Source organism: Phaseolus vulgaris, chromosome 4 (genome assembly GCF_000499845.2).
Source record: "Phaseolus vulgaris cultivar G19833 chromosome 4, P. vulgaris v2.0, whole genome shotgun sequence".
Lineage (NCBI taxonomy): Eukaryota > Viridiplantae > Streptophyta > Magnoliopsida > Fabales > Fabaceae > Phaseolus > Phaseolus vulgaris.
The window spans coordinates 40,940,415-40,952,641 of record NC_023756.2 but is presented as its reverse complement, the minus strand read 5'-3'; the positions used below and the strand labels follow the sequence as shown (position 1 = coordinate 40,952,641).

The following is a 12,227-nucleotide window of genomic DNA, read 5'->3' as shown; positions in this document are numbered from 1 at the left end:
GCATCTTTTGACATACTTTCATATCCATGCGCTTTTGCAAAACACTCCCACATCACGAATCATGTCCTCCAATCGATCATCATCTCCATCATCGTGTACTGCTTCATCCATGGTAGAACCCACATATTCTTTAGTTACGGAAACACGTGGTAAATTTAATAATTCACCATGCCATGTCCAAGTTGTATAAGATCGAAGAAACCCATCACATAGTAGGTGTTCCCTCATGATATTCACATCCAGTATCCTTCCATTCAAACAGTTAACGCACGGACACCTGATCTTTGCTCCATCATGACCACTAATAATCGCGTTACGCTGCGCAAATTGTATAAATTCCTCTACTCCCCTTTCGTACTCATCACTTATACGAACAACATTAATCCAACTTCGATCCATTATATATTCTGGAATATAGTTAGGATTTTCTAATAATTAGTATTCTCTTCAATCTCACACATTTGCCGAGGGTCGAACACCCCCGGACTCAATCCAAACACGATATTTCTATTCTAAAAGTAACAATAACTAACATAACATAAAACTTTTATTAAAATGTAATTAACAACTAACTAAATATGTCACTTCTAAAATTAAAATTCTAGAACAAAGTTTAATACACTATAGAATTATAATTCCATAAAGATTAATATCATATTCATTTTTATTTAAGTAAAAGTAGTTTAAAGTGACAATTATAAAAAATAAATGATGCCAGGGAAAAAAAGAAAGATATGCAAAGAGAAAGTGCAAAAAATAAAAATAATTACAAAAATAGAATTTATATATAATATAAATTTAAGAAAATAGAAATTATATAATACAAAAATTCAAAATACACACAAATATATAAATTATTAGTTATTAGTTATACATTCCAAGTTGTATTAGTTATTAATTAAATATATATTATAATACAGAAAAATAAAAATTCAAAATATTAAATATGAATTCAAAATTTTAAATATAAATTCAAAATATTAAATAAATACAACACCAACCTTTAGGTTGATGGTGATCGGAGACGAAGACGAAGGCGTAGGCGAAGGCGGTGACGGAAGCAGTGGCGGTGGCGGAAGCAGTGGCGGTGGCGGAGCAGAAAAAACCAGCGAACCAATAGAACAGTAACCACCTATATGCAGAAAACGAGTAAGGAAACGAAATGACAATGCCAAGGAAGTGAATAATGACAATGACAAAAACGAAAACGAAAACAAACGTTGAAGCAGAGAGAGCTGAAACTTACAATGCAAAGCGGAGAGAGCTGAGAACGTTGAAACGAAGAGCGGAGAAGACGAAAGTGAAAGTGAAAACCAGTGGCGCGCTTCTATTTTTAGGGTAAAATTGATTTACAAATGCGGTCTTACCCTAGAACCGCATTTGTAAATCAATTTAATTACAAAAATGCCACCGCGTTTTTTACAAATGCGTTTAAACGCAAAGCCGCACTAAATAAATGGTCGTTGTTTTCAAATTTTGTACTAGTGATAATCTCTCATGGAGGAAGATATACACACTCTCCCTTTAATATATGTGAGAATCACATAATTTTAAGATCTTAATATTGACACTAAACGTAATTTAGTGATTTAATGATATACTTTCTTGTGACATAAACACTTGAGTCACATTTTTAGAGAAATGATAAAAAGATTAATAAAGAATGAAATTCTTTCAAATCTAGATTTTACTAATCTAAATATTTGTGTGGATTGTATAAAAGGAAAACAAAAAAAAAACACAAATAAAAGGGCTACAAGAACTACTAAGCTTTTTGAACTAATGCACATTGACATTTTTGGTTCTTTTAATGTTAATTCTTTTAAAAAAGAAAGGTACTTTGTCACCTTTATTAATGATTATTCACGTTATGATTATGTTTACTTAAAAATCTCAATTAGTGGATGCCTTGAAAATTTGTTTGAATGAAGTAAAAAGACAATTTATACAAAGGGGAAAGATGTCAGGTCTATAGGTCGTAAGTATTACGAAAGGTATGATGAAAGTTGGCAATACCTAGGTCTATTAGCTAAATTTCTTAAGAAATGTGACATTTGAGCACAATACACAATGTCAAGTACACCACAATAAAATGGTGTATCATAAAGATATAATAGAACATTATTGGATATGGTTAGAAATATGATAGATAATTATTCTTTACCCATATTTTATGGATGTATGCCTTAAAAATTGTCATGTATTTGTTAAACAAGGTTCTTAGTAAGGTAGTTCCTTATACACCTTTTGAACTATGAATTGGTAAGGCACCTAATATAAGACACTTGCATGTTTGGGGTTGTAAGGAAGAAATAAGAATTTACAGTCCCCAAGAAAAGAAATTGGATGCAAAAACAATCAATGAATATTTCATTGATTATCCAGAAAAATCAAAAGAGGTATATGTTTTATTGTGTTAATCATAATATGATAATTGTTGAAACTGGAAATGCAATATTAATTGAAAATGGTGAAATCAATGGAAGTTAAACTTCACGATAAGTGAAAATTAAAGAAGTTATAGTACAAATTCCTTTAACTTGTGTCGCTGGTAATAAAGTGAGTGTTACTCTGATTCTCGTGACAAATGACAATGAAGAAAAAAAATAAAATGATGAGCCCATGATTCAAAACGAGTCTATTGTAGAAGAACCGTAAGAAGTAGCATTAAGGATGTCTCAAAGAAAAAATATATCATTTATGTTGAATGACTATATGGTATATTGATATGAGTTAGAAAGTGACTTAAGCATTAATGATAATAATCCAATTTCGTTTTCACAAGGTGTAAATTGTGATAATCATGAGAAAAATTGTTAGATGTTATGAAAGAAGAGTTGAAGTCTATGGAACATAATGGTGTTTATAAACTTGTAGAACTATTAGAAAGTTGTAAGAGAGTTGGTTGTAAGTGGGTCTTTATGACTCTCATGAAAAACTTGAATGTTACAAGACCAGACTTGTTGCTAAATATTTTACTCAAAAAGATGGTGTTGACTATAAAAAAACATTTTCGTCTGTCTCACAAAAAGGTTCCGTCAAAATTATCATGACGCTAGTAGCCCATTATGACTTGGAGCTATGCCAAATGGATGTAATTTTTTTTTTCATGATGAAGATTTAGAAAAGAATGTTTATATGGACCATCCAATGTGGTTCTCAATTAAAGGAAAGGAACACATGATGTGTAAATTAAAGAAATCAATATACGGACTTAAGCAAGCTTTTCACCAATGGTATTTGATGTTTAATGATAATATTATTTATTTTGGATTTAAGAAAAACAATGTTGATCTATATATATATATAAAGATCCATAAGAGTATTCCATATGTTGATGATACCTTGTTGGAAACTAATGTGTTGAACCAAGTGGTGTTCAAGCTTTGAAGAATCCAAACCCTTTGAAGGATGTTGAAGGCTAGGTTGTGCTTGTTGTTGCTGAGTTGTCTTAGATAGGATCTGGGGTAGATTGATTATGTAATCCACTCTTGATTGAATCCAAAGCACAGGCACTATTAATCTTTTTAAAAGAAAAGTGTTTTTCAAGCTAAGTGAAAAACAACCGATTGTTTTGTCGAAACAACCGATTGTTTTATACTTAGGCATTTTTAGAAAAGGTTGAAAACTGTTTTTCAAATGGTTGAGCTGTTAAAACCAAAACAACCGATTGATTTGAGGAAACAACCGATTGTTTGTTTTGGTACCATAACCGAAAAATGGTTTGTGCTTTGACTGAGCATTAAATGTTTTTCTAACTGTTTACGCTCCAGTTTTTAATACTTTGACCAATCTTTAAAGGCAATTAATAGTTTGTTAAGATTTCATAACAAACAACAACTTTGATATAAAACAGTAAAACAGATTTGGGTTTTACAAGAAGATAGTTTTTGAGTTTTGAAAAGTTGAGATTGCTTAGAGATTGAGATTGATCAAAGAGTGTGAGATATGATTTCTGCTTGTATTGATTTCAGATTTGCTTATGTAACAAGTGTAATCCTTGTATCTGTTGAAAGAACCTTTGTGTGTTTGCTGAGAAGTGTTGTGTGTTCTTGAGGGGATCAAGGTCACTTTCTTGGTTGTGTTGTAAGTGATCTAGGTTTGATTGCTTAGTGGAATTCCTCAGTGGTTTCTGAGAAGACTGGATGTAGCTCTGGGTTTAGAGTGAACCAGTATAAACATCTGTGTGCATTCTCTCTATCCTTAATCTCTTTAAATTCAGTTTTGATATTTGCAAACTGGTATAAACAACCGATTGTTTCTGTGAAACAACCGATTGTTTTTCTGGTGCTATTGTTTTTGCTTTAAGTTTTTGGCAAACTGAATTCTTTATCATTTGTTTCTCGAGATAATTTCATTCTTGACTTAAAAGTTTGCGAAAACCCTCTTTAAACAATTCACCCCCCTCTAGTTTAAAGCCATCCATTCTAACATAATGATCATGGTATTCTTTACCAAACTAAGAAGTGTTGGAATATATGACCTTAAACAAGAGGGGGGTGAATTGTTTATAAAATATTTTCAAAAACTTTGAAGGTATAATGAAAACCAATGAAGAATCACAGAGAAAGAAACTAAGGAAAACAATGCACAAAGCTGTTTTAGTTGATTTTTAGAAAATCAACCGGTTGTTTTTATCAACAATTAATAAAAACAACTTAAAACAGATACATGTGAGATCATGGAAAGAGAGAATCACACAAATAGATTTATACTAATTCACTCTTACACCAAGAGATACATCCAGTCCCCAGAAACCACTGGGTACTCCACTATGCAATCAAAACTAGATTACAAACACCACACACCAAAGTAGTGACCTTGAACCCCTCAAGAAAGACACCGCCTTTGTTAAACCACACCAAGAATGTTGATCTTGAACACCTCAAGAACACACAACACTCCTTGGCAACACAAATACAAAAATACAGTAATCAAGGAAGAAGGGAATAAAATACACCTGGGTATTACAAAGCTTAAAGTTCATAATTACAACCCAATCCTATTCCACACACTTAAGAATGATCCAAAGCTCTTTCAAATCTTGGAAAAACGGTTATTGATAAACTCTTTTTCTTGCTCCTAGATTAGAAGCGTAAAACCACCTTTATGTAGACCAACCAAGTGGTCAAAAACATTTAGTAAAGGAGCCAAGGTAGTTAGGATCATTTAAAACATATTAAAACAACTTAACAGAATTATGTTAAGGTTTTCAGAAAAACAGTCGGTTGTTTTGTCGAAACAATCGGTTGAATTGACTTGACAACAAAGTCAAACTTTTCAAAACCTTTTCAAAAAATAATAAGGTAAAACAACCTGTTGTTTCAAAATTTCAACAGCTTTTTATAAAACCCATCTTTTCAAAAAGTTAAAGATTCAAATGAACATGGATCATCTTAAGGAGTGAATTAACAAGTTTCAAACAACTAGACACACACACACAACAACAACAACAAGGTCTTCAAGCTTTCCACTTGGATTTGGAGACATCAAAACATTTTGTTCAACAAAAAGTTTCTCTCAAGTAAATTTGAAATGAAAGATATGGGTGAGACAAGTACTATAATAAGAATATAAATATTCTAAAATAAATATAAAGGAATGTTAACCATCCCCAAAAACTTATATCAATAAAGTATTAAAAAAATTTAAGATGGATAAGTGTTTAATATTGCATGTTCCAATTTAGAAAGGAGACAAGTTTAGTCTCACTTAATGTCCTAAGAATAACTTGGAATGGGAGCAAATGGAAGTACTTTTGTATGCATTTATTGTTGGAAGTATTATGTATGCTTAGACTTGTACTCGACCCGACATAAGCTTTGCATGCAATGTTAGAATAATTTCAAAGTAATACGAGAATGGAACATTGAAAAGTTACAAAGAAAGTTTTAAGAAATATATAGGAACAAAGGATCACATGCTTATGTATAAGAAGTCTAATAATCTTGAAGTGATTGGATATTTAGACTTTGTATTTGCTAGATGTGTGGATGCAAACAAATCCACTTTTTGGCTATGTATTTCTTTTAGCACGAGGAGCAACATCGTGGAGAAATGTAAATCATTTTGTTATTAGTGCATAAACAATGGAAGTAGAATTTGTAGAGCATGTTTTGAGGCTATAATTCAAGATAATTGATTGCATAACTTTATTTTAAGGCTTGAAATTGTCAATATTGCAAGGCCCCAGAAAGTATAATGTGATAAACCTATACAATTTCACATAAGCCTAGTGGAGAATGTAAGATTTTATGTCTCACGTGACTTGTTAATGAAAATGACCAATAATTAAATAAATTAAGAAAGAAGGATACAATAGTATTTAGGAAAATGAGAAGTATTTTCTTGACAATATCTGTTATTTGATGGGCCTAACATAATAATAGGTTTTATATCTATACAAACCACTAACACACACAAAAGGTCCCTCTCTTGAAAATTACGTACATTTCTATGTCATACATATATTAAGAGAGAGGTCGTATAATAGAGAGTCAAAGAGAGTGAAATCTTATATTGTCATACATCACATTGAATCTCTAAAGCATTGAAGACCAATAATGCCGAAACAAGGTCCCCTCCTTGAAAAGTACATACGTTTCTCTGTCCTGCATCCATTAAGAAGGAGAGGTCGTATAATAATATAATAGAGAGTCAGAGGGAATGAAACCTTGAATTGCCATTCATCTCATTGAATCTTAAGAACATTGAAGAACAATCTCCCATAGATAAAAAAATGGTCAAAGTCATTCATTTCATCAAATCTCATCATATCCCCTCATGTCGAGGACATCGATCGAGGGAATAGAAGGTGATGTGAGTTGATTTTAGGATTGCAAATTTTATGGGTTGAACTTTGTTTATGAGTTTTTGATTTAACAATTATGGTGATAAGCTCAAATAAGATTATCATTGAACATAAACTTAACCAAGTGGTTAAGTAAGTTTGAAGGTTCTCTTCTAGAGAGAAAAGAGAAAACCCAATATATAGTGAAGATGACAATGAAGACTTGCGGAATTAAAGAACATAAAATGGAATGAAGCAAGATGAAAACCAAATTAAAGGAAAAGACAAGGATAAGAAAAAGAGTGAAAGAGAAATGGCGGAATGGACAAGAGAAATAAAGGAAAGGATTACGAGAAAGAAAGCTTATGGAAGAGATGACTATGAAGTGCATGCCACTTGGAATGGTGGATGGTTGCAAGATGAGTGGTGAGGATCTGCCACTTGAGGTGCACTACACTCAAGATAAGACACAAAAACAATTTAGGAGACAAAGCTCACTAATCACTCAAGCAGAGTTTCTCTTCTATATTCAAATTCAATGTGTAAAATACATGAGGCAAGACACTCTATTTATAGGAGAGAGTGTTTGGGAGATCAAGATAGAGAGGTAGAGGCGTCATTTGTGAGAAACCTTCTATGAAAGGTAGGTCAAAGTGGAGTGCCTCCCAAGCTAGCCACATCTTCTAGAAACTAGGTTAAGGGGCGGTTTTGGAAATAGTTTCTAGAAGCTAGGTTTTTTCGTGGGTTCTGGCACAAACCCAATATTATACTAAGTACACCCTAATCTAGTTATTATTCTATTTGACACCCCTAAAGTGAATCAAATTTATTTTTCATAAACTTGTCTTGTGAAAAGACTAAAAGGAAGAACAATTGATATTTTGGTCCATGTTTGGTTTTTCTTCTGCTGAAGCTTTTCTGAGGCTTGGTGAGGTCTGGTCTCGTATGCTGAGATGACTGACCTAGTTGTGAAGTGTCTGCTTGTCTTTCGTCATCTGCTTGTCGAGTTGGGTTGTATCAGGAGGGGACTTAATAACGGGTGACAGAATGGTGCCCAACTAATCCTTGTTGAGATAAGTTATTGATAAGCTATGGTACCATATTATGATACTAGAATTTAAATTTAACCCATCCTCATAAAAATTACTTATAAGAAGAGGTTTGTGTATATATATGTGTGTGACCGCGTGTGTATATATATATATATATATATATATATATATATATATATATATATTAACTTGACTTTATCTTTATTTGATGTGACATCTCTAATATACCCCTCATATTAAGGATATTGAGTGTGAGAATAGAAATGAGTCTTGTAACAAATGATACACTAGATACAACATATCTTGTTAGAATTGACTTTGATATCATATTATAAAAATAAAAATAAAAATAAAATTTAATTAAATATAAAATAATTGACTTATAAACTTATGTTTATATTTATTTATATATTATAATTTTTTTAATGTATGTAATCTCTAAAATAATAATGAGATGGAATTAACTACTTAAAAAAAACAAAAGTATACTCTTATTTGGATTGGAATTATATTTATTGTTGGTTTGATATGTTTATGCATCTTCAAATTATCTGCAACTTATAATTTGTAATACAAACATAACAAATGATTAGCAAATGTAAAAAGTTGATAAAGTATTTAGTATTTATGTGGATTATTCAAATTCATACTTATGAAATCTAGGTTGTTGTTTGTCTCACAATGTACTTGAGGCATCTTCTTCTAGATTATTCAAATTTGGTTTAGTAAACCTTTTTAAATGACTTTGCTAACCCTTCTAATGGTTTTGAGTTATAAATGTTAACAATATAATGCAATCTTATACTTGCTTTTTCTTTCTATTTGAATTTATTAAAAATTAAAGAATTTGTAGCTCTTGATTTCTACTAATGATTTTTTTATATTTTCATGAATTTCAATAAACAATAATGATCATAATAGAAAAAAAAAAGTGATACTGTGCTGTTAGCTCCAATAATGCCTTAAAATAGATGTAACCTGTTAAAAAAAGGTCATGGGTTGCTTAATTTTGATTAATAATTATAATTGCAGGTAAGTTTAATATTGTATATGAAAAAATATTTATTAAAAATATTAATTTTCTAAATAATTTTGTTTATGCTCATAATTTTATTTTCTAAATAATTTTAGCTTCTTTTAAATAGATTTTGTTGAGTCAAATACTGTTATTTTGGGCTTCCTGCTGGGAAAATGAAGCCCAATTAACAAGCCCATTCAAAAAAAGAAACCCCAAAAAATACAATAATTCCATTATCACCCCTCTACGTTGCTATTTTCCCAACCTACCCCTTCTTCTTCACACTTCACTGCTTCATCCTCCATAGCCGAACCAGCAAAACCCTAAACCCCAAAATGCGAGTCTTCGCTTCTCGAACCTCCAACTTCTTCAAGCGCAATCTCGAGAATTTCCCATACAATTTCAACTTCTTCAGAGAATTCGCGCAATCCACCGCAATCCCCAAAAAGCAACTCCGGGTTCGCGACCACGGCTACGACAACTACATGGAAGTGGAGAAGAAAACGCGCAAGGTCCTCAAATTTCAGAGCATCATCCTCTCCGAGCCCAGCCAATCACTCCCAATCTCGCGCCTCGAAACCCTCGCGCGCCGCTTCGGCTTCACGCGGTACGAGGCGGGTGCATTCATCCTCAAGTTCCCACACGTCTTTTGAAATCTTTGAGCACCCCGTCCAGCGCATCCTCTTCTGCCGCCTCACCCGCAAGGCCATCCTCCAGATCCAGCAGGAGCGCCACGCGCTCTTGGAGCAGATACCACGCGCCGTCACGCGGCTTCGGAAGCTTCTCATGATGTCGAATGAAGGCAGGCTCCGCCTCGAGCACGTACGCATCGCACGCTCCGCTTTAGGGCTTCCCGACGACTTCGAAAACTCGGTGGTTCTGAGGTACCCTGAGTTTTTCCGTTTGATTGATGCCAATGAAACTAGGATGAAGTACATTGAGGTTGTGGAGAGAGACCCTAGGTTAGGGACTTGTGCGATTGAGGAGGCTAGGGAGAGGGAGTATAGAGAGAGAGGTGGTGATGCTGAGGATATTAGGTTTTCTTTTGTGATTGATTTTCCACCTGGTTTTAAGATAGGTAAGTATTTTAGGATTGCAATGTGGAAGTGGCAGAGGGTTCCTTATTGGTCCCCTTATGAGAATGTTTCTGGGTATGATTTGAGGTCCATTGAGGCCCAGAAGAGGATGGAGAAGAGAGCTGTCGCCACCATTCATGAGTTGTTGTCGTTGACTGTTGAGAAGAAGATTACATTGGAGCGGATCGCACATTTCCGGATGGCGATGAACCTGCCCAAGAGGTTGAAGGATTTCCTGCTCCAGCACCAAGGTATTTTCTATGTCTCCACCAGAGGGAATCAGGGGAAGCTTCACACTGTTTTCCTTAGGGAGGCGTATAGGAAAGGCGAGCTGATTGAGCCGAATGAGTTGTATTTGGCACGGAGGAAGCTAGCTGAGCTTGTGCTGTTGAGTCCTCGGAAAGCCAAGGTTAATCAGGAGTTGGTTGGGTACAGGAGAAGCAGATTAGAGGACGAAATGGGGCAGGTAACGAGGACGTATGTGGAGGATGCTTGTGAAGATTTTAAGGGGGAAGATGGTAATGATCTGGATAAGGATGCAGAGGATGATGATTTGACGTCAGATATAGGTTCTGATGTTGATTTGGGAGATGAGGGTGACGATTTTGTAGATATGGGAGATGAGGGTGATGATTCTGTGGATAGTGTCTCATTACAAAGGACATCATAGCTGAGTATTTGGGAACCTATTTGAGCTACATTTCCTTCAATTTTGCAAATGAGAAAAGTCTCTTGATATAGTTCTGAATTCTAACTACTGATTTTTTTGAAGCAGTAGAAAACGAGGAGTTAAGATTCCTGTTTTTGCTTCATCTTAACTGAAGTAATATGATTTGTAGTGATTAACCCAGCCTGATCTACAGTGATTTAGTCCGACCGACTGGGTTCCTTATGAAAAGTTTTGACTCTCCTGTAATGGAGGAGGGGAGCAATACTGGTCCTATGTAAAACTGGCTTTCTCCGAAGGTTTTGTTGAAGTCAAGATTTGATGCGACTAAGATCTTCAACCTAGCTCTCCTGGAAGGTTGCATTGGATTATCTCATTTATGGGGCGGAATTGGCCCTTAAGGTGGAGGGAAGGTACACATGTGATCATCAACTCATTTCTCACCAGTATTTACCTATACATATATAGATTCTTTTTTAACCGAGAAATCAAAGAAATAATAGCTTTAACCTTGAAGCATCATGTTAGAAAATTAAGTGCCTCGCTCGGATAGATGTGTGGCAACTCATCTGCATTTGGTTGGATAAATACCAGTCATTTACAGTGCTTGCTGAATTTTGGTACTAATTTACTACTTCAAGACAGAGGTGTCTTTAAGAAGCTGGCAATGGATAGCTGTGATGTACTTAACGAATGGTCTGCACTGTATTTGTTTTGCAGGATTCTCACTGTTAATTTAGTCAGCAAAACAAAATCTTCTAGTTTCCTGCGGCGAGTTAGAAGATCAAACCAAACATTGCCATAACAAACCAACTTCCTTAAACAGATTTATAAACCCAAACCATTTTTTTCATAAAACAATTTCTTTAACCCAAACCATATAACGAGTTTATAAGCCGTCAAATCTTTGCATGAGCTCCAGTCTTCACATTTCTTTCATCTCTGTGTTGGCCAGCTGTTCCTAACCATGACAACCTCAAATCCGTATTTTGTTTATGGTTTGTCATTGAAACCAAATCCTATCCAGTTGGGTGCAAAGCAGTGGAACCCTGCATCTTCAGTAAACTGGTTAAGAAAATTAAAATATGAATAAGTAAAAACAGATGTAGAACAAATAAGACTGAATTAAATTCTGACACCAGGAAAACTTTCATCAGTTAATACAAAATGACTTGTCTAATTTTCTGAGATTAGTTAAGGTTTATTTGATTCTCACACAGTAGTGTGCTTAATATTACATTATATGAACTGTATTGATCTTTGGTTAAGCTTTTGGGTATGTCCTGTGTGTGCTGGCGAAATAATAAAGATGAGTTTTGTTTGCATTCTTTGATTTACAAAGAAAGTGAGGATGAATTTGTACACTTTTGTTCTTCAACATGAGAAGAAAGATAGTCGAAAAAGCTAACGTGGATATTTTACATATACATATTTATCCTATAAATGATAGAAAAAAATAATATAGAAGGCCCTAACTTCAAACCATCCACATTTTCGTCTTGTGTGGGGGCACCTTCATCCTTATAAGCTCTAGACTGCTTCTTTCTGCTCCTCACCTCACCTCCTACGTTCTTTTCCCACCTCATAAATTTTTGTATTTCAAAAATGTTTTTTTGTAAAAAAT

The 12,227-nt window shown here is 34.0% G+C and overlaps 1 protein-coding gene across 1 annotated transcript; it reads left to right on the top strand.

Annotated features, from left to right (window-relative positions):
* Positions 1–9,133: 9,133 nt before the first annotated feature.
* LOC137837665 (protein ROOT PRIMORDIUM DEFECTIVE 1-like) lies at positions 9,134–11,928 on the top strand. The gene is given in 3 exon segments (XM_068646759.1): positions 9,134–9,507; positions 9,509–11,016; positions 11,324–11,928. Coding segments are annotated over 2 exon segments (1,410 nt in total). The 5' UTR covers positions 9,134–9,195; the 3' UTR covers positions 10,607–11,016; positions 11,324–11,928.
* Positions 11,929–12,227: the final 299 nt, after the last annotated feature.